Source organism: Electrophorus electricus, chromosome 9, assembly GCF_041902795.1.
Source record: "Electrophorus electricus isolate QZ-2024a chromosome 9, ASM4190279v1, whole genome shotgun sequence".
Taxonomy (NCBI): Eukaryota; Metazoa; Chordata; class Actinopteri; order Gymnotiformes; family Gymnotidae; genus Electrophorus; species Electrophorus electricus.
Window position 1 is genome coordinate 22,430,190 of NC_137505.1, and position 24,020 is coordinate 22,454,209.

Genomic DNA, 24,020 nt, shown 5'->3' on the forward strand with positions numbered 1-24,020 from the left:
GTGTATGATTGGTTAAGTCATTAGCTGTGTAATGAACAGCATGTTGGGTGTTGTAGTGTGCTTGGGGTTCGGCTGATGTGGCAATATAACAGTAGTATATATAATGAGAATAATAGGGGATCCAATACTAACAGCCATTAATGTAAAGGTTATGAAAATAGCAGCCAGAAGGAAAGTGTTCATATATATAGTGTGTTTGTATGGTTCTGTTACTAATACAAACCCAGAACCACCCCACTCCAGTACCTGTGTCTGCGTTCCACTGCAAAACACAATTGTGAAAGCAAGGCTATGGAAACTGTGATGTGGTCATGTGGTGTTTTATTTGATATATGTATATATATATTCCTGACTCGTTCTGCACCCCAACCCATGTCGCTCATTCTATCACCCAGTTTAGCCCTGTCTCTCTTTTTTTTTCCTGTCTCTCTTAGTCTTTTCATCCATGTTACTGACACTTCCACTCTCTTCCTGACTGACATTTTAAACCCAGTACTTGCTGTGTAGTTTAAGGACATACATGCAGATTTAACCACTGGAGGGTGGACTTGTCAGGTAGGTGTTGTTTATATTTCTGTGGAGGTTCTATCACTGTGGTGTTTATATTTCTGTGGGGTTTATATCTCTATGGTGTTTATATCTATCCATTGAGGTGTTTTAGGTTACTAGGTGTTGTTTATATTTCTGTGGTGTTTATATCTCTGTACACTGAGGTATTTTAGGTTACCATGTTAACTAGCAGGATCCATAAATCACGTAGAGTAGAAAAAACAGACATAATACATGACTGTAGAATTTTACACTGGGCACAGATTTAAATCCAAGATAATTCATTTTGATGCCTTATCCACTGCTGAGTGGCCAGGGCCAAACCTGCCATCCTGTGTACTAGAGCTGCATTTTTATGCTGGTGTACAAAGCGAGCTGACCTGGATTGTATGGCAGGAGGCTGAAAAGCCACAGACTAGTTAAATGCAGTCATGACAGTCATCACTCGAGTCACACAAACACGCGGGGAAATGCTTGAGTCACATTAGTGTTGCGGGTGAACATCACATGACCACATCACAGTTTCCAGAGCCCTGTCTACTTTCACAATTGTGCTTTGCAGTGGAAAGCAGACACAGGTATTGGAGCAGGGTGGTTCTGGGTTTGCATAAGTAACATAACTATGCCATTCTGCCCAGCGAAAAAATGCCATGATGTAATGATATGTGAGCTCTGTGGGCCTGCGTTTTGGTGTGGGATTGTGGATATTGTGCTCAAGTTCATCTGAGCCTGCCAGTCAAGCATATGTAAAATGCACACACAAGCAGCAGCCACATCTAGGTAAGAAATAATAAATTAACAGGTGAATAAATCAACACATCAGGTTCATATCAGGCCAGTAAGCCTACTACATTGTCTGTAGTAGTATCTCAGCAGGCAGGTTTGTGCACCTGTTTGCACATATCAAGCTAGTATCACCATACCAGGCATTAATAAGCAGCTTTCTTTCAGACATTTGCATGGTATATCATTACAGGAACACTAGTCACAGTAGCATTTGCAATTATCTGACACTTTTATCCAAAGCAACTTACAATTATTTCTGAACACAATTATTTCTTGAGCAATTGAGGGCCTTGCTCAGCAGCCCAACAGTGATAACCTGGCAATGGTGGGGCTTGAACTGGCAACCTTCCAATTACAAGTCAAGTACCTTATGCACTGAGCTACCACTGCCCCATAACAGCACAGGTGTGTTTGGAATGCCTCACTTGTTGACTCAATCAGTGTATCCTATATATAAAAATCTATTTAGTTCACATTGTACAGAACTGACCAGATCTTATATATAACATCTCGTAATGGGACCATTTATGTCCAAAAAATGGTTACTTGCAACTCTGCAACATAAAAACATATTTTTTTATGTGCAACATAATGCCATCCTTATGTCCATCGCCTTGGGTGTGGGTGCACTAGTTTATCGGTGGCTCAGTGTGCATGCTTTCCTACTTGGACAGCACCAGATACCTTCAGAGAAGCATGCAGCACTACAAGCCCTGGTTTCCTGCTCCTTGCATAATTATATTTTATCCCAGTGCTTGGACAGTTGAAGCCATTAGATTGGTGTATAAAGGCCTTGGGTCCAATTCCACCAGCAATGTTGCAACATCTTGGACCTTTTTTAAGGGACGTTATGGTAAATAGGGAGCTGCAAGACATTAAATTCTGTCCTCACCTCACCCATGCCCCACTTCCTTCAGCCCATCCCTAAATCACCCACTGCAAACATCCCAAACACCATCCCCACTTTGCTCACACCTCACATCCCTAACACCATCCCCACTTTGCTCACACCTCACATCCCTAACACCACCCCCCACGTTTTTAACCCTAGCCCCTCTCACCCATCGCCCACATTCCTAACACGAACCGCCCACATGCCTCAACACCCTTTCCATCCCCCGTCTGTGTTACCTGCTAAGTTTTAGACACTGGTTTTCATGAATTTTCTTTAAAAAATACAAAACAATGTTTAAATTTCAACTGTTAAGCACAGGAACATATGCATGCCATTTACCTATAAGAGTTTGAAATGTCTTGTTCACTTCCACCATTCTTCTTGTCTTTGTTTAGGGTCGGCATGTCAAAACGGGACAACTGGCGGCCATCAAGGTCATGGATGTCACTGAGGTAAGAAAAAGTCAGACATAGATATTTAGGAATGTCTCAGTCTAATCTGAAAGACTGATCGGAACTGAGAAAAGTGCGCTATTACATTAAGCTCAATGTAATTCTGATCTCTCATGACTCTCATACACTTGACATAAATGGAATTTATTGATAAATCGCAGCAGTGGAGCATGTTAAAAAGTTTTGTGAAGTTGTAAAGCATTTAAAAAACAATGATGGCTTTCTAAGTGACAGCTCATTGAACTTGTTACTATTTTTGGGTCAAAAATAGAAAATTAATATTGTCATTCATTTAACTCAAGTAGCCCTCCAGACAGGAAATATGCCAATAAAGATGACCTGAATAATTTAAGTATTCAATATGTTCATTTATTGCATAATAATTCATTGCACTGTTATTTGAATCTCAATTAATTTTCTAGACCTTTGTTTTTCTTTGTCTTAATTTCTTTAGCAAAAAAAACATTAAGCAAAAACATTTAGCAAAAGTCGCCTAAACTACAAATTAATAAATAAATAAATGTGCAACATAAAAACAAAACTATATGAATGAATAAAAAAATATTGTACATAAGAGTGAATAAATAAATTGTGGTAGCACATGGCAGTTTCAGCAGTTTCTAGAATCAGTATAAAATTGATGGAGCAAAAAAAAGGTCATTTTTTTCCAGTAAATAATCTTCACATTATGAAACAGCCATTATATTGACAACTAGGGCCTGGGTGTATCAGAGGTTCTATTTTAAACATGGCCACCTTCATGTTAGACACCTGCTCTATGGAGCATAATTCTTCAGCTCATGTGAGCTGTACTTTTAAAAAAATATATAAAAACAATAAATATTGTTCGCTACTTTATGGTGGTAAAAATGACTGCTCCTATAGTAGTCCTGCTATATCAAGGACAGTAATCAAAACAGAAAATAGTTAGCCTAGGCTCAACCTCAGCAAAGGTCTAGAGTACAGTTAATGCTTAGAAATTTTTCACTAGTATTTGAACTTTATGAAGGTAAACTGTGACAGCTCAGAACAAAGCTGTTTTAAATTAAACCATGATGGAAATGCAGTAACCATTACAGAGTTGTTAACAGACATGTTATTATGGCTCCCATGGGAGTTGGCTACCGTACAGCTGATCATCGTGTCATCAACTTGCACCACTCCTGGTGTAAATGGACTTGAGGTGTTAACGTAACTCAAAAACAAGGCAGACGTAATCATGCACTGCTTTCACTACAATTACCCAATAGTGGGTTAGTTTAGTTTATTTAATTATAATAGTGGAGAAAGAAGTCCAGAAATAAATACATCTATAAATAAATGCATAAGTAAATAAATATAGACTTAAATACATGTGTAAATAAAACATTGAAAGGCTGGAGGTCTGATGCAAAGTAAACCTCTCCATCAATGTAAAGAAAACAAAGCAGATTATAGTGGAGTTGGAAGACCATCACCCTCTCCCTTCAGCATCGGGGGAGCAGCTGTTGAGATGGTCTCCTACTTTACCTGGAAGTGAATTACAGATAACCTTGCCTGGAACACAGACACAGCCAGAATAGTGAAGAAGGCCCACAAACACCGTTATTTTTGTGAGGATGCTGAACCTCTGGCATCCTAGTCCTCACCTCCTACAGGTGTGTAGTGGAGAGTGTCCTCACCTCCTACAGGTGTGTAGTGGAGAGTGTCCTCACCTCCTACAGGTGTGTAGTGGAGAGTGTCCCCACCTCCTACAGGTGTGTAGTGGAGAGTGTCCCCACCTTCTACAGGTGTGTAGTGGAGAATGTCCTCACCTTCTACAGGTGTGTAGTGGAGAGTGTCCCCACCTCCTACAGGTGTGTAGTGGAGAGTGTCCCCACCTCCTACAGGTGTGTAGTGGAGAGTGTCCCCACCTCCTACAGGTGTGTAGTGGAGAGTGTCCCCACCTCCTACAGGTGTGTCGTGGAGAGTATTCTCACAAGCTTCTACAGGTGTATCTCCACCTCCTTCTACGGGTGTGTAGTGGAGAGTATTCTCACCTCCTACAGGTGTGTAATGCAGAGTGTCCCCACCTCCTACAGGTGTGTAGTGGAGAGTATTCTCACCAGCTTCTACAGGTGTAAATCCGCCTCCTTCTACTGGTGTGTAGTGGAGAGTGTCCCCACCTCCTCTCACATGTGTGTAGTGGAGACTATACTCATCTCCTATAGGTATATAGTGGAGAGTATCCTCACCTCCTCTCACACGTGTGTAGTGGAGACTATACTCATCTCCTATACGTATGTAGTGGAGAGTATCCTCATCTCCTCTCACACGTGTGTAGTGGAGACTATACTCATCTCCTATACGTGTGTAGTGGAGAGTATCCTCATCTCTTCTCACACGTGTGTAGTGGAGACTATACTCATCTCCTATAGGTATATAGTGGAGAGTATCCTCACCTCCTCTCACACGTGTGTAGTGGAGACTATACTCATCGCCTATACGTGTGTAGTGGAGAGTATCCTCATCTCCTCTCACACGTGTGTAGTGGAGACTATACTCATCTCCTATAGGTATATAGTGGAGAGTATCCTCACCTCCTCTCACACGTGTGTAGTGGAGACTATACTCATCTCCTATACGTGTGTAGTGGAGAGTATCCTCATCTCCTACAGGTGTGTAGTGGAGAGTATCCTCATCTCCTACAGGTGTGTAGTGGAGAGTATCCTCACCTCCTCTCACACGTGTGTAGTGGAGACTATACTCATCTCCTATAGGTGTGTAGTGGAGAGTATCCTCACCTCCTCTCACACGTGTGTAGTGGAGACTATACTCATCTCCTACAAGTGTGTAGTGGAGAGTATCCTCACTTCCTGCACCTTGTGGTATAGCAACTGCTCTGCTATAGACAGATTGGCACTGCAGCAGGTGGTAAAGAACTGCAAGAGGATCATTGGCCGTAGCCTAACCACCATCAGTAACATTTACAACAGCAGGGAAAATGACTCCTGCAGCATGAAGGATTCTAGCCACCCTGGCAATGGTCTGTTTAAGCCACCAGGTAGGCAGATACGCAGCATTAACACCAGAACCACCACGTCGAAGAACAGCTTCTTCTTAGAGGCTGTGAGACTGATAAACTCTGCACAACACTGAATATCAGTGTATCATTATTACTTTATTTCACATCTGTACATTGTTGTAATGTGAATTTTGATTTGAATTCTGTGCGTTATGACTAGGAGTGCTACAGTCCTACTGTAAATTTGCTGTCTCACTAGACAATTGATGTACGTTTACTATTGTTTCATATTCAAGGAACTTTTGTAATTGAAGTTAATATCAGGGCACTGCTGCAGCTTGAGCCACTTGGCCAATTTAATACCTTTTAGATTCTCATAATCTTATTTCTGTCCACACTTGCTCATTTTACACTCTATTTACCTTTTATTTTTAATGGTATTTATTGTGTCTTCTGTTGCATTTTTATTATTGCTACTACCTGAGTACATAATTTCATTTCCTTAAATGTATACATCTTCTGGAATGACAGTAAACCTAAATCACAAATCTGAATCTGAAATCTGAATGAATTTACTTCATGCCCAACATTCATTCATATATTTAATAATGATTATTTTTATTAATCATTATTAATAATGTTTATTTACTTGTATGTAAGGTCACCTTTTACACTGTATTATGTAAGGAAGTACCATTTATCGGCAGGTTCTCAATAATAAATGATTGGGGTAAAAAAAAATGGATGAGACATCCATTTACAGTCATATGACTGATGATGAACCCATTGTTTAATTTTATTTTTAAATAAAATTTTCTAATTTAAATCTCATTTAAAACCATAATATTTAGATGATCTAATTATTAGATCGTCTTATATTTTTTTGAGATGTTGTAGGACTGATTAAATAAGCAATTTAAAGTCCCAAATGTAGTGGTTAAACATTTATGCAAAATTAATTTGTAAAAACCACTTGAAAAATGATATAAATATATATACCATTACTTAACCACTTGAATAATTATATAACTATATATACCATTAATTATCCAAAATTAAAACAGTGGTTGATGGTGTAAACAGCTAGATGCAGGTTGTCTAGCCAGCACTTTTATACTTCTAACCAATATCATTGTACAATTAGGACTTTAGATTTTAGGATTATTTAGGAACATTATTTTAGCTCATTGTGCAGTTTTAAGTTTTAATGTGGTATTATAAATCAACCCATGACTGAGACATGCTTTGACGAGTGCTTCATATTGAGAGTCGTTATACTGTAAATATTGCATTTTGCAATGCAATCCAAAAGATTATGCCTGTTTATACCTTTCATGTACATATAGTTCCATGACAGCTGCTTCTCTAAAGGACAGCCGGCTCGCTTCACTGGTGCAGGACTAACTGAGAGCCACTAGAGCACCTCTGTGCCTGACCCACATACAGTTTCCTGCTCTATATATGGAGGTGCTGTGGGACTATAGGAAGCGTGTCGTCGTCGTTCCCCCTTCTGTTTTGCTAATGCAGTTTTGAGAGGAGGGGCAAGAGAGGATGATGTCATTCTGCCATATTTTTTCCTGCTATGATGCCTCTCTCTTTTGGCATGCCTCACCTGCTCTCTGTTGCATACAAACATATGTGCACACACCCACACACCCAAACAAAACGCACAGTATAAAACACTGGCTATGGGCAGCACAGAACCACGGAGTACATATTTTATGGCCTATTAAAACCATACACTGACGTCCTCGCCAAGTTCTGTTTTTGCTTTTGTCAGCTCTTTCATTCGCTTTATTATTAATGGCAGCACAGTCAGAATGTTTTCCTGTTCTGAAAATCTATCTTCAAGTGACGTATATACAGTATTAGTCCAAAATGTGAAATGTACTGAGGTTTAGAAAAACATTGATATCACGACTCTCCCGAACACAATAAAATCAAAAGATTACAAAGATTGCAAAGTAGCATGACAATTATCTTCTAAAACTGTATCCTAGCTAGGCAACTGAGCCTTGGAAAAGACTGAGGGGACTGTTGATTATAGTTTTACATTTTGATATGCTTTTTCCACATTTTTTGTTATAATTTATGCATAAATGTAAGTATAAACTTAAGAATAAATGTGTTTATTTTCTTTACAGTTAACATGGGATTTGGTGTCCCTTTCAATTTGGGGTCTGTTAGAACTATTAATCATGTGCACTTGTACACTGGTTTTCTCTCATACACTTTTTTCTCTTGCTGTGTACTCTGTGTGTGTGTGTGTGTGTGTGTGTGTGTATGCGTGCATGTGTGTGTATATGTGTGTGTATGTGTTGGGGTGTATCTAGGATGAAGAGGAGGAGATTAAGTTGGAGATAAATATGCTGAAGAAGTATTCGCACCATCGAAACATCGCCACCTACTATGGTGCCTTCATCAAAAAGAGCCCTCCAGGCCATGATGACCAGCTCTGGGTCAGTAACGTAACTAACCCTAACCTTAATCCAGCTCTGGGTCAGTAGCATAACTAACCCTAACCTAAATCCAGCTCTGGGTCAGTAGCATAACTAACCCTAACCTAAATCCAGCTCTGGGTCAGTATCGTAACTAACCCTGACCTTAAACCAGCTCTGGGTCAGTATCGTAACTAACCCTGACCTTAATCCAGCTCTGGGTCAGTATCGTAACTAACCCTGACCTTAATCCAGCTCTGGGTCAGTATCGTAACTAACCCTGACCTTAAACCAGCTCTGGGTCAGTATCGTAACTAACCCTAACCTTAATCCAGCTCTGGTTCAGTATCAAAACTAACCTTAACTCGGCTCTGGATCAGTAATATAACAAATTTTAAACCGGCTCTGGGTCTGTAATATAAACTATTGAAAGCTTGTTTAAGGTATGCAACAATATAAGACATGAGTTTGAGTCATTATTTCTGCATTTTTATAAGATTCTTTTAATTATTATCTTATCAGACATATTGCAGTTCATCGTGGCATTAACAAGAGTACAGCACCAGTTCTTCAGAACTAGGAATTCTAGCTCATTTGAATACTGTGGCGAAAAAAACAAACACAAAACAAAAATCAAGTGTGTATCTGCGTGTACATGTCTCATTCTAACCAAGCCATGTCTTATCTACTCTTTACAACGAGAATAAAAATGCGACTGTGTCTATGTTTGTCTTTATATGAAACTCTGCAGGACAAGGCAGTTTTGAACAAGCACCAGTTTCCACACAATTATAACTCTTTCATTAACTTCATAGACACGATGATTAATTTTATAGACATAAGAATAAGGGGTGTAAGTAGTTCATATATGAAAACACAAACAAGAGTTAACTAGAGGCAAAGGAACAAAACAATGAGGGTTCATGTCTAGTGTTCTAACTGAGAGTGTGTGTGTGTGTGTGTGTGTGTGTGTGTGTGTGTGTGTGTGTGTGTGTGTGTGTGCCCCAATCTGTGTAGCTGGTGATGGAGTTCTGTGGTGCTGGCTCGATCACAGATCTAGTGAAGAACACGAAAGGAAACACACTGAAGGAAGACTGGATTGCATACATCTCTAGAGAGATCCTCAGGGTAGAGTACCACTGTCTCACTCACTCCCTCAGCCACCTTATCATCACTCACTCACCCACCCACACACCCACTTACTGTCTCACTCACTCCCTCATTCACCCTATCACCATTCACTCACCCACCCACACACCCACTTACTGTCATAACTCACTCCCAGTCACCCTATCACCATTCACTCACCCACACACCCACTTACTGTCTCACTCACTCCCTCATTCACCCTATCACCATTCACTCACCCACCCACACACCCACTTACTGTCTCACTCACTCCCTCATTCACCTTATCATCACTCACTTACCCACACACCCACTTACTGTCATAACTCACTCCCAGTCACCCTATCACCATTCACTCACCCACACACCCACTTACTGTCGTAACTCACTCCCTCTCACTCACTCACTCTCTTTGTCACCACACACACACACACACACACACACACACACACTTACTCACTCATTCTCTCACTGACACTGACTGACTGACTGATTTGCCTGTGACATTTAGTTTTTATAGTTTTGGTTCTGTACTCTGGCCCATTCGTTTTAAAATAAAAGAATGAGCATGTGGCCCAAATTCAGAATGCCACATTTGAAGGTATTTATATCTGTGAGTGAACCCTATGGGCATGACAGCGATGTTTATACAATATCCATCCACTTCAGGGGATTGTAAACAATTGGATTGTTATTAACTCATGCATAAAAGTGCTGTGTAAAGGTCTAAAGTTTATTGTAGTGGTAGCTCAGTGGTTAAGGTACTTGACTTGTAATTGGAAGGTTGCTGCTTCAAGTTGCCACTGTTGGGCCCCTGAGCAAGACCCTTAACCCTCAATTGCCCCAAGTTGTACTCAGTCATAATTGTAAGCTTTGGATAAAAGCATCAGCTAAATGCTGTAGATTTGGAATTTGTTGCTGTTTTGTCCCAACAGAAGTTATAATCTACTGTTTGGTATAATTTTAAGAAGCAAGAATGCACCAGTAAGCTTGGCAATTGTCAACAACCTTTCACAGAACACCACAGTAGTGGAAAAACAAATAAATAAAGAATACTTTGCATTATGAAGAATAACTTCAAATTAAATCAGGAACACATATGGGTATGTAATCATAGATGTGTCGAAGACTACCATAAAGAGAAACACAGGTCAGCCAGAGTGCAGGTGTACTGATGTCTCATGGCGCTTACATGCCTGACTTCATAGCCTTTGTCTTATTTAATCTAGTGTGCTGTAGTACTGATCCAAAACACATGAATCCAGTGTGAACTGTCAATGGACTTTTTGTTTTTCTCTTTCTTCTACACACAAACACTGATGCTTGTAATCTTATTGTTCTCCAGGCTCAAGTCTGTGTGTGGGTGTGTGTGTGTGTGTGTGTGTGTGTGTGTGTGTGTGTGTGTGTGTGTGTGTGTGTGTGTGTGTGTGTGTGTGTGTGTGTGTGTGTGTGTGTGGGTGGGTGTGTGTTTCTCTTCAGGGATTGGCTCATCTACATGCCCATCATGTCATCCATAGAGATATTAAAGGCCAGAATGTTCTACTAACTGAAAATGCAGAGGTCAAATTAGGTGAGATGAAGCATTTTAAATCATGGTCCTCACACTCCACATAATGTGCTATATGCAGTACCATTTCAGGCTAAGACAAAGCCACTCAAACTATGCCAAATCTGCTATTGAACACATGAAGAAATGTACAGACAGAATTCTGACTTCAGGATGGCTACTGTATTTTTTTCTATGGAACATTATTTTGTCCAATAGTTTGTCAAATAGAGTTAGAAACTACATAAGAAACTCTATTATTCCAGTCCGAGCTGGTTGTACAATACCGGTGTTATATTGCTTTACTGAGTGTTTAATATATTAAAAAAAAGATATAAATGAAATACTACAAAAAATAAAAAATGAGTTTGCTGATTAGACCTGTCATAAAAGTTATGTAGGTGGGACATTTGACATGAGCCTTGTGATTGGCGAGATATAGCTCACACAAACTCAACCTAATATTAGGACCACCCAGCTGAGTCAAAACAAACAAGGGAAAGAGAAAGAGAAATGTATTGATTCAAGTCAATGAATGTTAAGTGTGGATCTTGGAGGAGTTTTAAATCAAAGGGGAGGACATTCTGGTGAGGCACATGTGAACATTTTTAAAAATGACCATTATCAAGCTTATTTGAAAGCAGATTCCGGTTTCCAACTAACATAACCATAACCATAGCATACTGGATTTGCTCAAAATTTACACTGTTTTCCCATAAGGCACAATTCTGTGGTAAACCACAAGTATTTGTATCTTAAAAGTGGGTTGTTAGCTATCGCTCAGGCTTTAACCTTTTGTTGAGAATTGACTCTTTGCTGCCAAAAACAGCACCTGAATAGGAGCCGTTGTTCTCCCTGTTGGTGTGGATGTTCTTTGAATTGGTTTGCTCTGATTGCATTTGGCAGTGGACTTTGGTGTGAGTGCTCAGCTGGACCGGACTGTAGGACGGAGAAACACCTTCATCGGCACCCCCTACTGGATGGCACCTGAAGTCATCGCCTGTGACGAAAACCCTGATGCTACCTATGATTACAGGGTAAGACGTACATTTATTTCTACATATGTTTATCTCTGGGGACACAAGCACGCATGGTGTAGATCTCCAAAATGAGCATCTGTGATGGAAAAGAAATGGTGCTGGTGATCATCTATACTTCAGGTCTGTTTCACTCAGTGGCATATTCCTTAGCATGACTGTCAAAATGACTGTCTGTGTAACAGACAATCTCAATCTAAAGCTCCTGTTTCAGACAGGCTTGAACTAAAATGTTTTCTTTTTTGCTGGCATTTATTATTGTGAATTGCATGACCTCACCCATCTGCTTCTCACTTAGTTTGAGTTTTAAAGAACCCTGATAAATCTCCTTTTCCAAAACCATGCCACGGTATAGCTACGTACCAGAAGCGAGTTTGTTTTTCATATTGGTTCAGAATGTTGAGCGAGACTGGAAAATATAGTTTGTTATTTTATTTTTCATGTAGAACATCTGTAGTTTAAAAAAAACCAAAAAGAATTATCAGGATTTTTGAGCGCTTAAACAGTTGCACTAGTGGAGTCACTTTTTTCCCTGTGCATTGTGTCCAGAGTGATTTGTGGTCATGTGGAATCACGGCTATAGAGATGGCAGAGGGAGCGCCACGTAAGTGTCTCTTTGTGATATACACTCTTTCCTCTTTCTGCTCTTACTCTTTCCAGTACTGCAGATCACATCACGTTTAGCTTACTGTCATGCATAGAAAGTCATGTGTAGTCTGATCTGCTCCCCACAGATCAGACGATTTTAACGATAAATGTCAACATTACACTGAAAATCACAATTCCAAGCGCAATAAAAGAAACACTCGGCAGGTGGGGATTCTACTGCAGAGATTTTACAGAATTAGCAACACCAACTAAAGTGACACTGCAGTGGGGTGAGCGTGGGAGAAATCAGCAATAGATAATAAACAAATGACAATACAGTATTAATATCGCACATTTGTGAGTGTTGAACAGTTTGTAGTGTGTGTAGTGTGTTGAGAATTTCTTATAACTGATGTAGAGGATGTCCCTAAATCCAAAGGGAATAAAGCGCCAGTGACTAGAGTCTGGCATGATGCACAGTTAAAACTAGCTAAAACTTTATATTTAGAAAGAACTTCAAGTACGTTATAACATGATTTTAAGCCTTACATAGATATTTAAGCAAGCTTCTGTAAACATGCACAAGATTTTCACAAAGTTGACCTGAACTGAAGTCTGCATTTTAGTGAAATGTTCAGATGTTTGTCAGTGACTCTGTTGGTCAGTGAAAGTCCTTCTTAAGTATGTCTGGTCTTCTGTGTGCTTTGCAGCGCTGTGTGACATGCACCCAATGCGAGCTCTCTTCCTCATTCCTAGAAACCCTCCACCCAGACTCAAATCCAAAAAATGGTGAGTAACCTTTCCCTCAGGTCAAAAGGAATCTGATGATGTCCTGCTAGAATAAAAATAACCAAATGATGGACCCCAAAATAAATACTTTTGCAGATATCACAAAACAGTCAAAGGTGCAATCGTGTCACACAAAATCTTTAATTATATGATTATGTAAATATAGAATTATAGACGTTTTAGTTATACGATATTGAAAGCAGTCCACATTATTTAAGTAATGGTATTCAAATAAAGCTGTTTTATCAAAAATCAGAGCCTTATTTTCTTTCCCATTCTGGTTTTGTTTTTATCTGTTGTTTTATCCACCAGTTTACAAGGTTTTTTAAGGGTAACCAAAATGTTTCTGCATCATGACATAATATTTAACTAAGTATGTAATTAAAATTACTCTTCAAGCATTTTGTGACCTTTTTAAAATAAAAAAATCATCAGATATACAGCTTTAAAGTTGCAAATGTAGTGCAATTTTTGAAAGGTGGGTTTTCTTTTTTTTCTGTCTGTCTCAGGTCCAAGAAGTTTTTTAGCTTTATTGAAAGCTGCCTGGTGAAGAATTACACTCAGAGGCCTGCGACAGAGCAGCTGCTAAAGCATCCGTTCATCAGGGACCAGCCCAACGAGAGACAAGTCCGCATCCAGCTCAAAGACCACATCGACCGCACACGCAAGAAGAGAGGCGAGAAAGGTCTGATCAAACGCACCACGCGTTTGTGTACACGTGTGTGTGTGTACGTGTGTGTACGTGTGTGTGTATGTGTGTGTGTGTGCGTGTGCGTACGTGTGTGTGTGTGTACGTGTGTGTGTGCGTGTGCGTACGTGTGTGTGTGTGCGTGCATACGTGTGTGTGTACATGTGTGTGTACGCGTGTGTATGTGTACGTGTGTGTGTACAAGTGTGTGTGTGTGCATATGTGTGTGTGTGTGTGTGTGCGTGCATCGTGCATACGTGTGTGTGTGTGTGCGTGCATCGTGCATACGTGTGTGTACGTGTGTGTACGCGTGTGTGTGTACGTGTGTGTGTACGCAAGTGTGTACGTGTGTGTGTGTATACGCGCGTGTGTGTGTACGTGTGTGTGTACATGTGTGTGTGTGCGCGTGCATACGTGTGTGTGTACATGTGTGTACGCGCGTGTGTGTGTGTACGTGTATGCATGGGTGCAATCATGAGTGGAAAAATGCATGTGTGTGTATGTGCATATGTGTAAATGTGTGGGTTTGCTTTGGATATTTTATGCATTTATATACTGTTCTGTTACTTTTCATTGTAGATGAGACTGAATATGAATACAGTGGCAGTGAGGAAGAGGAGGAGGAAGCCCCAGAGCAGGAAGGAGAACCAAGGTACTGTTCAAAACACACATACACATGCACACACACACACACACACACAAACACTAGATCTAACATACACCACTTAAAAAACTCAGCAAAAAATGTTTACATTCCTCCTATCAAAGTTGCCTTATTCAGCTCTTTTCCTTGTCCCACAAAATGGATCTTTTGTGTTAGCAATAGTGTACTGCGCGATGTACATTAGCAGGAGCTTTGTGCCAGCATTGCAGCTCTATCCGGGCTAATGGATGTCTTCCCGCAGCTCCATCGTTAACGTACCGGGCGAGTCCACCCTGCGGCGGGACTTCATCCGCCTGCAGCAGGAGAACAAGGAGCGCTCGGAGGCGCTGAGGAGGCAGCAGCTCCTACAGGAGCAGCAGCTCCGCGAGCAGGAGGAGTACAAGCGCCAGCTACTGGCCGAGCGGCAGAAACGCATCGAGCAGCAGAAGGAGCAGAGGAGGAGGTTGGAAGAGGTGAGGAGTGGGGCCAAAGGCGGGGGGGAAGCGAGCAGAGGAGGTTGGGGGTGGGGGCCATGGAGGGGCATGGGAGGCTGCAGGAGGAACAAGATCCAGGCCACTGTCAGGGTGTTTTCAGGATAGCTTCTTATTTTGGACTGTTCTAGTGGCCTGTTTTATGTTTCTGATAGAGCAGAGGTTCCCAGTTCACTGATTGAGCTCCCTCAGGCCTCCCACAGTTTGGTCTGTGCTTAAGTACATGGCGATCATTCTTTGACATCTTTTCATAGTAGGCTTGTAGCATTGGTGCATATCTACAGGCAAGCTTTTAAATGTTGCATTTGAATCAACATTTAATATCGTTTATAATAAGCCATGTGCACACCTATGAATCAGAGAAGGAGAAAAGGCAGATAAACTTTTAATGTTACCAAACAGAAAGAGTAACAAAGGCATTGTGAATAAAACTCACACCTGATTCTTCTTTTTTTGAAAAGACAAATGGAATTTTAATTGACCACGTCTGCAATGAGAGAGATTTTGATCTGAATAGTCTAACTAGCTACTGGTTTTACAGAGTATTCAGTTCATATAAATTGAACAATTCCCCAAAATTTGCATGTTAATTTTGATTGAACATGACGAGAAAATTAGCCTGCTTGGTATATTGCACATTACGTATGTCAAGTAACATTATCTATAATATAAAGAACACGTAAAGAACGTTAGCTAAATCACATGAATAGCAGTACATTATCTTATGCCAAGCACACACTACATGACTTACAAAGTCATCGGATCACTGTACTGTTCACACTACAAAGCTTGCTGTCTTGCTGAATCATGTAGTTGTCATTGTGGTTTGACCACTACATGACTTATCGGCACAGGGGATCTGTCAAAGTCAAACTTATTCATATAGCACTTTTACAACAGCTCTTGTCACAAAGCAGCACAAGTGCGCCATGGCAAAAAAAAAAAACTACCATAAAACCCTGTAAATATATGACCAAAATAGAAAATGTATGCCATCTCAACATAGTATGTTGAGATGGCATACATTTTCTATTTTGGTCATATATGTGGTGCTCCCTGAAGCGTGCATCATGTATGATTGACTCTAGCTGATGGAAACGAACCCTAGAATGGCTATCCAGAAGATCCTATCACAAAAGCACAGCCCGCCCATTGCATTGACTCACCAATATTACTCATTTATTTTCCATTTTTCCCCTCTGGTAATTGTGTTATTTGTCCATAAGATGGGGCTCTGCATATCATCTTAAATGTGTGGCATCTTATAGGCTCCTTTTATTAGTATGAAGCTGTTAAAACACACAATTCACTTTACTGTCAGTCAGGCCTGAATGTGAAGTAGCAGGTTCTGTGCAGGTGGAGAAGGAACGTGTAGTATATACTCTTGCAGTATGCCTGTGATATTGGTTTTCTACGAAGTATTTATATTTCTTATGCCTCCTTGTGTGTTTGAGTCTCTCTCTCTCTCTGTGTGTCTTGTTCCACTTCTGCTTCCACTTCTCTATGCCCGTCTCTGTCTGTCTGACCTGTTCTCGTTTGCCCTCTGCTGGCTGTCCACAGCAACAGCGACGTGAGCGTGAGCTGCGGAGACAGCAGGAGCGAGAGCAGAGGAGGCGTGAGCAGGAGGAGAGGAGGCGCCTGGAGGAGATGGAGCGGCGGCGCAAAGAAGAGGAGGAGCGGCGGAGGGCGGAGGAGGAGAAGAGGAGAGCAGACCGGGAACAGGTGGGGGGACGTTTGACCTCATTACACAAACACAATAAGAAGTGAGCTACTGCTTGCATTTATACACAGGCCAAATGTGACAGGCTCAGATGGTTTGGTTACTGATTTTAGTTTGGTCTTCAAGCTCGTTTTCTTATGCAAATGAATTCACCTGTGCGCTTAGCTGTGAGCAGAGTAGGAGCTACAAAAAACAGCAACAGAGCTGCAGTTCTTGACTCTGCACTTACCATGAAAACAGTGTTGAATGTGTGAGCCATTCCTAAGATCTAGTAGTCTGACCAGTCTGAACACATAAACAGACCCGATATGCAGCCAGTCGGAACACAATGAGCACAAAAAGACTTTTTTTTACTGTTTTTTACTCTGAGGCAGTCAGGACCAAGCAAATATGAATGCATACTACACATGTGTGCGTACACACACACACACACACACACACACACACACACAGATATCCAGTTCCATTCCCCAAGAGGAAAGGTTTGTATATTATTACAGGACACCTGCACACTTGTAACAGTATATGGTACAAATCAGAAGTTACCAACTCTTTGTCTATTTTTACTATATTTTACATTTTAGAAAAATTGTGACAGTATGAAAAGAATGAAATAACTCATGTGATTATGCTGTGTTAAATCAATATTGTTATATAAGTAGCCTCCCTTTACTTTGATGGCAGCTTTGATGACAGCTCTTGTTGATTTCTTAACCAGCTTCTTAAACTTCCTGTGATGCTTTTTCATCAATTTTAAAGAAATTCTCACATATGCTGAGCGCAGGGAGGGACTTAAGTTCTGAATGAAAACTATTTGCTGAGGGAGCATTTAACATTACTTTAAAAAATGCATTTAATTATATATATATATATATATATATATATATATATATATATATATATATATATATATATATATATATATATATATATATATATATGAACACTTTCACTATAGTTTCCGTGTTTGATCAACATAAATTGATATGTCCCTGTGTTTGATTGACAGTACTGACATGTCCCTGTGGTTGATTGACAGTACTGACATGTCCCTGTGGTTGATTGACAGTACTGACATGTCCCCGTGGTTGATTGACAGTACTGACATGTCCCTTTGGTTGATTGACAGTACTGACATGTCCCTGTGGTTGATTGACAGTACTGACATGTCCCTGAGGTTGATTGACAGTACTGACATGTCCCTGTGTTTGATTGACAGTACTGACATGTCCCTGTGTTTGATTGACAGGAGTACATCCGGCGGCAGCTGGAGGAAGAACAAAGACACCTGGAGATACTACAGCAGCAGCTTCGTCATGAGCAGGCCATGCTGCTGGTGAGCACAACACACTCACTCACTCTCTCTCTCTCTCTCTCTCTCTCTCTCTCTCTCTCTCTCTCTCTCTCTCTCTCTCACACTCTCCTTTGCTCTCTTCCCTCTCCCTCCTGCACTCTCTCTCTCTCACTTTTTATATAAAATCTTTGAGTATTAGATACATAAATGTGAAGGCTGAATTCATATAATGTGGATATAAACCAAGTGATGTGATGTCATTAGCTTTCACTTTTACAGTGATTGGTTCTTTGGACACCTGGAGCTCATTAACTCTTCATATATAGTATCTTTACTACATAGGTAAAGACTGGTTGAATTGGGTAACAGATGGATTAGTTAACAGGTTTGCATCTGTTTCACTATTTCATCTTCCAGAATAGCAGAATGAGTCTTAAAAAAGCAAGTCTTGCTCTAGTGAGCTGTGGCAGTTTTGCATACCATTCCCATGAACCCCAAACACTTGTTTGTTTGTTTGTTTTTAGCCTGTTTGCTTGTTTGTTTTGCCTTACTCTGACAATCAAGGGAGCCTTGATAATGTGACCAACTAAGAGTTTAACTGAATGTTCTCAAGGTGGAAAACACAAAAATGTATTGGGCTAAGATTGAGTCTCATTAGGTTATGATGAGAAGCAACATTTTGGGTTTTTTTTCTTGAGGAAAGTCATCTTTCTCCTTGCCCCCCATGGGTAAATGTTTAAACATTGCTGAACAAAAGTACCATCGATGCATTCCTATTATGCTTTTTGCTGGTAAATTAAGTTAACCAATCAGAAATTGAGCGTGACCTTGCTATGATGACACCTCGTGTCGAAACGCCTTACGGTGCATAATCCGTCAGCCGTTTTAACGCACCGTGTGTATGTCAGGAGTTTAAGTGGAGGGAATTGGAGGAGCAGAGGCAGTTACAGGAGGAGCAGGCCTACGTAGTCTCCCTGCAGCCGCCCCTGGAGCAGAGCAGAAAGGCCACGCAGACTGCACCCTCGGCTCAGAGGAGCAACAAGCCCCAGCAGCGGGGCTTGGCTGAAAAAAAAGTGCCGCTAGAGCAGCACCAGGACAAGAGCAAGACACAGCGATCCCAGCAACACGCCGCCCCAGAAAGGTCTCGAATCCCTCAGCTGCAGCATCCCACGGCAGACAGGACCAGATCCCCCCCGTTGCCGCAGCAGTCTGCACAGGACAAGGGCAGAGATCCACAGCTGCAGCAGGACTCTCAAGACAAAAGCAGGATCCCGCAACCTCAGCAAGTCCCGCAGCCTCAGCAAGGCCTTTCTTCGGCGGCTAGCTGTGTAGAAGTCCCGCAGCAAGACCAAACGCAATGCAGCTCAGTCTCCCGTCCCCCACCCCACACCCACGACGAGGGGCAAACCAGTCTGATGCTCCAGTCAGAATGTTCTGCCCCTGACTCTGAGCCAATCAGAGAGGTGAAGCATTAAACAGTTCTTACGACCTAATTTGCTAATAACTCTTTTGCTTGGACTGACGACGCTGCCTCTGCATAAAAGGGTACTACCATTTCTGCTTCATGCTTACTCACCTGCAGTAGTAATTCCAGGATTTTCATGCTTTTAACTCCCTCCTGATGTTTATGCTTTAATTGCAAGGCCAAAGATTTTGTGGTGTTGTAGAGTGTACTGATGGCACACTCACCGTAACAGACACATCCTCAGCAAAGATGAATTTCAGAGCCCTCATTGGAAGATAACCGGTACTCTGTCACTTCTGTATCTCACAGATGGCTTTTCGGTAGATTAATTAATGAGAAAAGGCAATAAATATATTTACCCATAAAGCTTGCATATTGTTCTCTCAGAGGTTTGTGCAGAGGTTGTGCATTGCATCTCAGCATTCTGCAGCATTTCCCTATGCTTTGCTTGCTTACAGTCTCTTCAGATAAAAACCTCATGATCCTGACCCATTTCAGATATGCTGAGCTTCTGGTTTTTTGCCACTTTGCTTTCTTTTCCTTTTCCAGCTTTTCTCACTTGGGCACCATTTTTTGTGCTTACAATCCACTCCTCTCACTCCCCATTCCATTTTGATTGGTCTCCTGTCGCAATCATAGAACTATGATTTATTCTCCTTGCTTTATTCTTTATTCTCCTTGCTCCTCATTTTCTATAAATCAGATTTTGTTTCGAACAAGAGCTTTAAAAATGTATTACTAACATGCTTATTTTGAACTAGTGTGCGCTGTAGTTTTTTCACTCCTGAGACAAATAATCCCATCCAAAACTCCTTTTATAGGTTAACCTGAACTTGCTGTTGCTGCTCTGTGTAAGTGTGTTTTGCTAGGATAAGTCCCACATTTTTTGCCCGTGGTTGATGTGTGTGTTTTTGTGGGCTTGCAGGCTGATGAGCGCCATCGCAGGAGTGCGCAGGGATCTCCGCAGCCTGCAGGGGCTCAGAAGCAGCCTCCTGCCGTCCCACCGCGTGCTGAACCGTTTCCCAATGGCAACACCTCAGAGCAGGCCCAGCCTCCTGCACATCGGCCTATGGAACCACAGGTAACCATGGGGATGGGTCATTTAGGGAACCCTGATGTGGGGGCTGGAAAATTAGCACTAGAATCCAGAAGCATATGAAATTGGTAACATCAACTACACTGGTGCAATGGGCTTAACAGACGTTTTGCTACCATTCACCTTGTTTGCAAATGTTACAAATGCAAATGTTGCTGTAATTTGCCATCAGAATTCACTCAACTGAGCTCTATTCCTGCGCTCACATTAGTCTCTCCCTCAAGAAATAGGAAGGTTCTTAGTTCATTTCTCATAAGTATTGTTTTTGCCATAAAATACCCTATTCATTTAAGAGGTTTACACCAGAATTGCCTGATCTTGACAGATAGCCAAATAATGGTCCATGTGTACTGTTCCAACATGGGTCTGCCTTGTTAAATCTTGTATTTGTTATTATTTTATTTTTTATTGGAAGCATGAAATACATCATAGGCTCTGTGCAATGTATGATGGAACAGCAGATGTGAGGGGTTGCAGAACAGTCAGAAGTTAAGGTTATCCTGAGCCCCTTCCTACATAATAATAGCTAACAACCTTTAAAAAAATTATTTTCTTTTAAAAAATTTTCCCAGTTTAGAAAACCAATTTCCACCCCATCAGGTTAACTCCCATGTCTAATGACAGCAGCCAATCAGGGAAGGTGAGACTTCCCTCGTGCAGCCAATCACTACATCTTTTCAAGAACTATTCAGCCCCTTCTGATACACAGACACCCCTCATCACTAACCCATCCATAATATCTCCCCTATGCAATAACATCTGTAACCCATCCCGCCCGTACGTCGCTAATACACATTGGGTTAAGGTGATTATGATTTAAGGAATTGATATACTGGATTTATAACTGTTGTCCTTAAAAAATTCAACACTAACTTTGCTTACATTCTAACATCTTTATAGGTAAGCAGGAGATTCTTGGCATGGCCCACGGTGGTCCGCTGGGTTAGGCTTAGGGTTGGTTAGAGTTAGTAAGGGTTTCCATGCTGGAACAACGGAAGTGCATTGCAGGGCTTAGGAAGATGTCATCAAAGATGTCAGAATGTTGCCACTTAGCCAGTTCACATTTTTCGTGGCTCTTGGCTACAGTTTGAAGACTGTAATTAGATGTCCACTTTTAATTTTTTTTCAAGAGTACATTTCTTCCTCTCACTCTCCATTCCCGGGTTGGCTTTTTCTTAGAACAGAGAAATTTTCACACCAGTAGCCTACCATTTCCTACCAGTAGCCACATCATCTGTAGTATAGTGTACCTTCCGTTTTTCACCTTTCACACTTGCTCTCCATCTTGCTCTTACAGAAATAGAGGAATTCCCCCAAAATGCTAACATTGCTAATGTTCAGTCAGAGCTAGTTGAGGGAGTGCACAGTTAACATTCAGTAAATGAAGTCAGGCTAGTGGGTCCCTTTACTCTGGTCTGTACTGTTGGCATGTTGCTGTTTGTCAAAGAGTCAAGGCTTATGCACTGCATTTTCACCCTTGCTGTTTTGACTGCTTGATTCTTTGTGTTCTCCTCGTCCCTCTGGGCTAGTTCGTAGGGGAACGTAAGCTTCCGCTCTACCTTTCTCTCGCTCTGCTTGCTCTCTTCTTTTCTTCACAGTGGATTCTTACTCTATTACAAGCAATCAAGTTTGTCTTTGTTCCTCTCTCTCATGCACTCTTACAACTTCCTTAGTTTTTACACTAACTGATTCACAGCTGGATGTACTATACCTGTTCTCTGTGATAAGTTACTTATCCATTGCTAAATTACTACTGTGTTTAATCTTTCTGTTTTGTACTTTGCTTTATTATAGAGAATGGCTTATATTCATGCTTTCTAGTGATGTCATGGGGGGAAACTGTGTGGTATCACGACTGATATGGATACTTATATTTAAGCCCAGAATTGTTAATAGAGAATTTTGCACTATAGAGCGTGCTGGTTGTTTGGAATTTCAATAGTAAATTTGACTTCTAGTAATATACCATATTGCAATGCAAAGCTGTCTCATCAAAGAGGAGTTCTGATCTGTCAAGATGTCCAAAAATGTCATAAGGCTGAGTTTTAAAGTTTTAAGTAGATAAATAGTCCTATTTTTGTCATTTTAATTTTGTTATTCTAGCTAGATTTTTTTTGTTTGTTTGTTTTGTTTGTATTTTTTGCTTGGTTGCTACTTGCTAAAACTTGTCGATTGCGTTGACTAAGCCAGTTGTCTGTAATGGCGCTAGGTAACTGTTGCTAGGTTACAGAAGTAAAGCATCTTGGCATGTGGTGTGATCTTATGCTGGCCAGTTTCCTAAATAACAAGCAACATATTTTACTGTCACGAGCATTGTGATTAAGTAAAAAGTGAGCTCCTCTAAGCAGAGATAAGGTGTGTTATCCCTGACCCTCTGACCCCATCCCATGACCACTCACCTTCCTTCATTTGCTTGTTTTTACCTTCGGTCCCACCTGGGAGTGTGTGTGTGTGTGTGTGTGTGTGTGTGTGTGTGTGTGTGTGTGTGTGTGTGTGTGTGTGTGTGTGTGTGTGTGTGTGTGTGTGTGTGTGTGTGTGTGTGTGTGATCTCACTCATGCTTATTAGAACTGTTTCTACAATTAAAAGCTTAAACCCTTAAACTCTTAGGGCTATGATACTTTTATATTAGTTTCAGTGTAGTTACTAAATAATTCACAGAAGTTACTGCATAATTTGCCTTACGATTAATAACGAAATACTAAGCACACAGGTTAAGATATTTGGGTGCAGGAAAGCAGTCCCATCAGTGTGGATGCAAAAGTGTTTTTTCTACATATTGTCCTTGTTTGTCTGAGTGCCTTCTATTTCCAAGTTGGAAACAGACATACTTCACTGCCGAGGTGTGTCGGTGTTTTCCTGTTAGACATGGATTCTTTCATCAGACTCGGTTTTCTAATGAGAAGAAGTATGCCGAGCCCTGAACATTAGGCTTTTTCATTCCTCTCCTTACAAAGAATGGATTGCAGTTAAAGTTAAAGTGGAAATGAGTGGTAAAAGAAGCATTTTAAGCATTCAGAGTTCCTCTCAGTTTTATGCGCATTAGCACTGTGACCCCATGACCTTCCTCTCCTGCTCTCAGTGCAGTCATTGACCTGTCATTCATACCCCATTGCTCCTCCTCTTTTCTTCACCCCACCCCCTCCCCACCCCTTTGTGTTTCTGCTCCTCCTGCTCCATCACGCTGTTACGCTTGCCTCTGGAAGGAGAGGCGGTTGCAGGAGGCCGTGCTAAAGAGCAGCTCAGCTGCACTTCACTCCATCCCTCGCTCCCACTCGTTCAGCGACCCAGCTCCCCCACTTGCTCAGCCCCGCCTCCAGCCTCCGCTCCCCCACCACAACCCGCCTCCCCACTCAAACCCCCCCGCGGCGGCCACCGGCACTGAGGAGCCGCCCCGGGTAAGCGTGAACCTCACCGCCACAGCTCTGAACGCC

General features: G+C 41.3%; 1 protein-coding gene across 8 annotated transcripts in view; it reads left to right on the plus strand.

Annotated features, from left to right (window-relative positions):
- Nucleotides 1-24,020, plus strand: part of map4k4 (mitogen-activated protein kinase kinase kinase kinase 4) — a 54,933-nt gene that overhangs the window by 11,636 nt on the left and 19,277 nt on the right. For 2 of the 8 annotated variants that reach the window (XM_027006853.3, XM_027006856.3), the window contains exons 3-17: nt 2,626-2,682; nt 7,999-8,124; nt 9,121-9,231; nt 10,711-10,801; nt 11,684-11,814; nt 12,364-12,418; nt 13,113-13,191; nt 13,701-13,876; nt 14,459-14,531; nt 14,785-14,995; nt 16,574-16,735; nt 17,983-18,069; nt 18,936-19,490; nt 20,418-20,573; nt 23,793-23,984. In XM_027006853.3, the coding sequence (XP_026862654.2) occupies nt 2,626-2,682; nt 7,999-8,124; nt 9,121-9,231; nt 10,711-10,801; nt 11,684-11,814; nt 12,364-12,418; nt 13,113-13,191; nt 13,701-13,876; nt 14,459-14,531; nt 14,785-14,995; nt 16,574-16,735; nt 17,983-18,069; nt 18,936-19,490; nt 20,418-20,573; nt 23,793-23,984 (2,262 nt within the window). The remainder of the gene's footprint in view (nt 1-2,625; nt 2,683-7,998; nt 8,125-9,120; nt 9,232-10,710; nt 10,802-11,683; nt 11,815-12,363; nt 12,419-13,112; nt 13,192-13,700; nt 13,877-14,458; nt 14,532-14,784; nt 14,996-16,573; nt 16,736-17,982; nt 18,070-18,935; nt 19,491-20,417; nt 20,574-23,792; nt 23,985-24,020) is intronic. The other 6 variants (XM_081720390.1, XM_027006857.3, XM_081720391.1 and 3 more) reach the window with 3 other exon arrangements.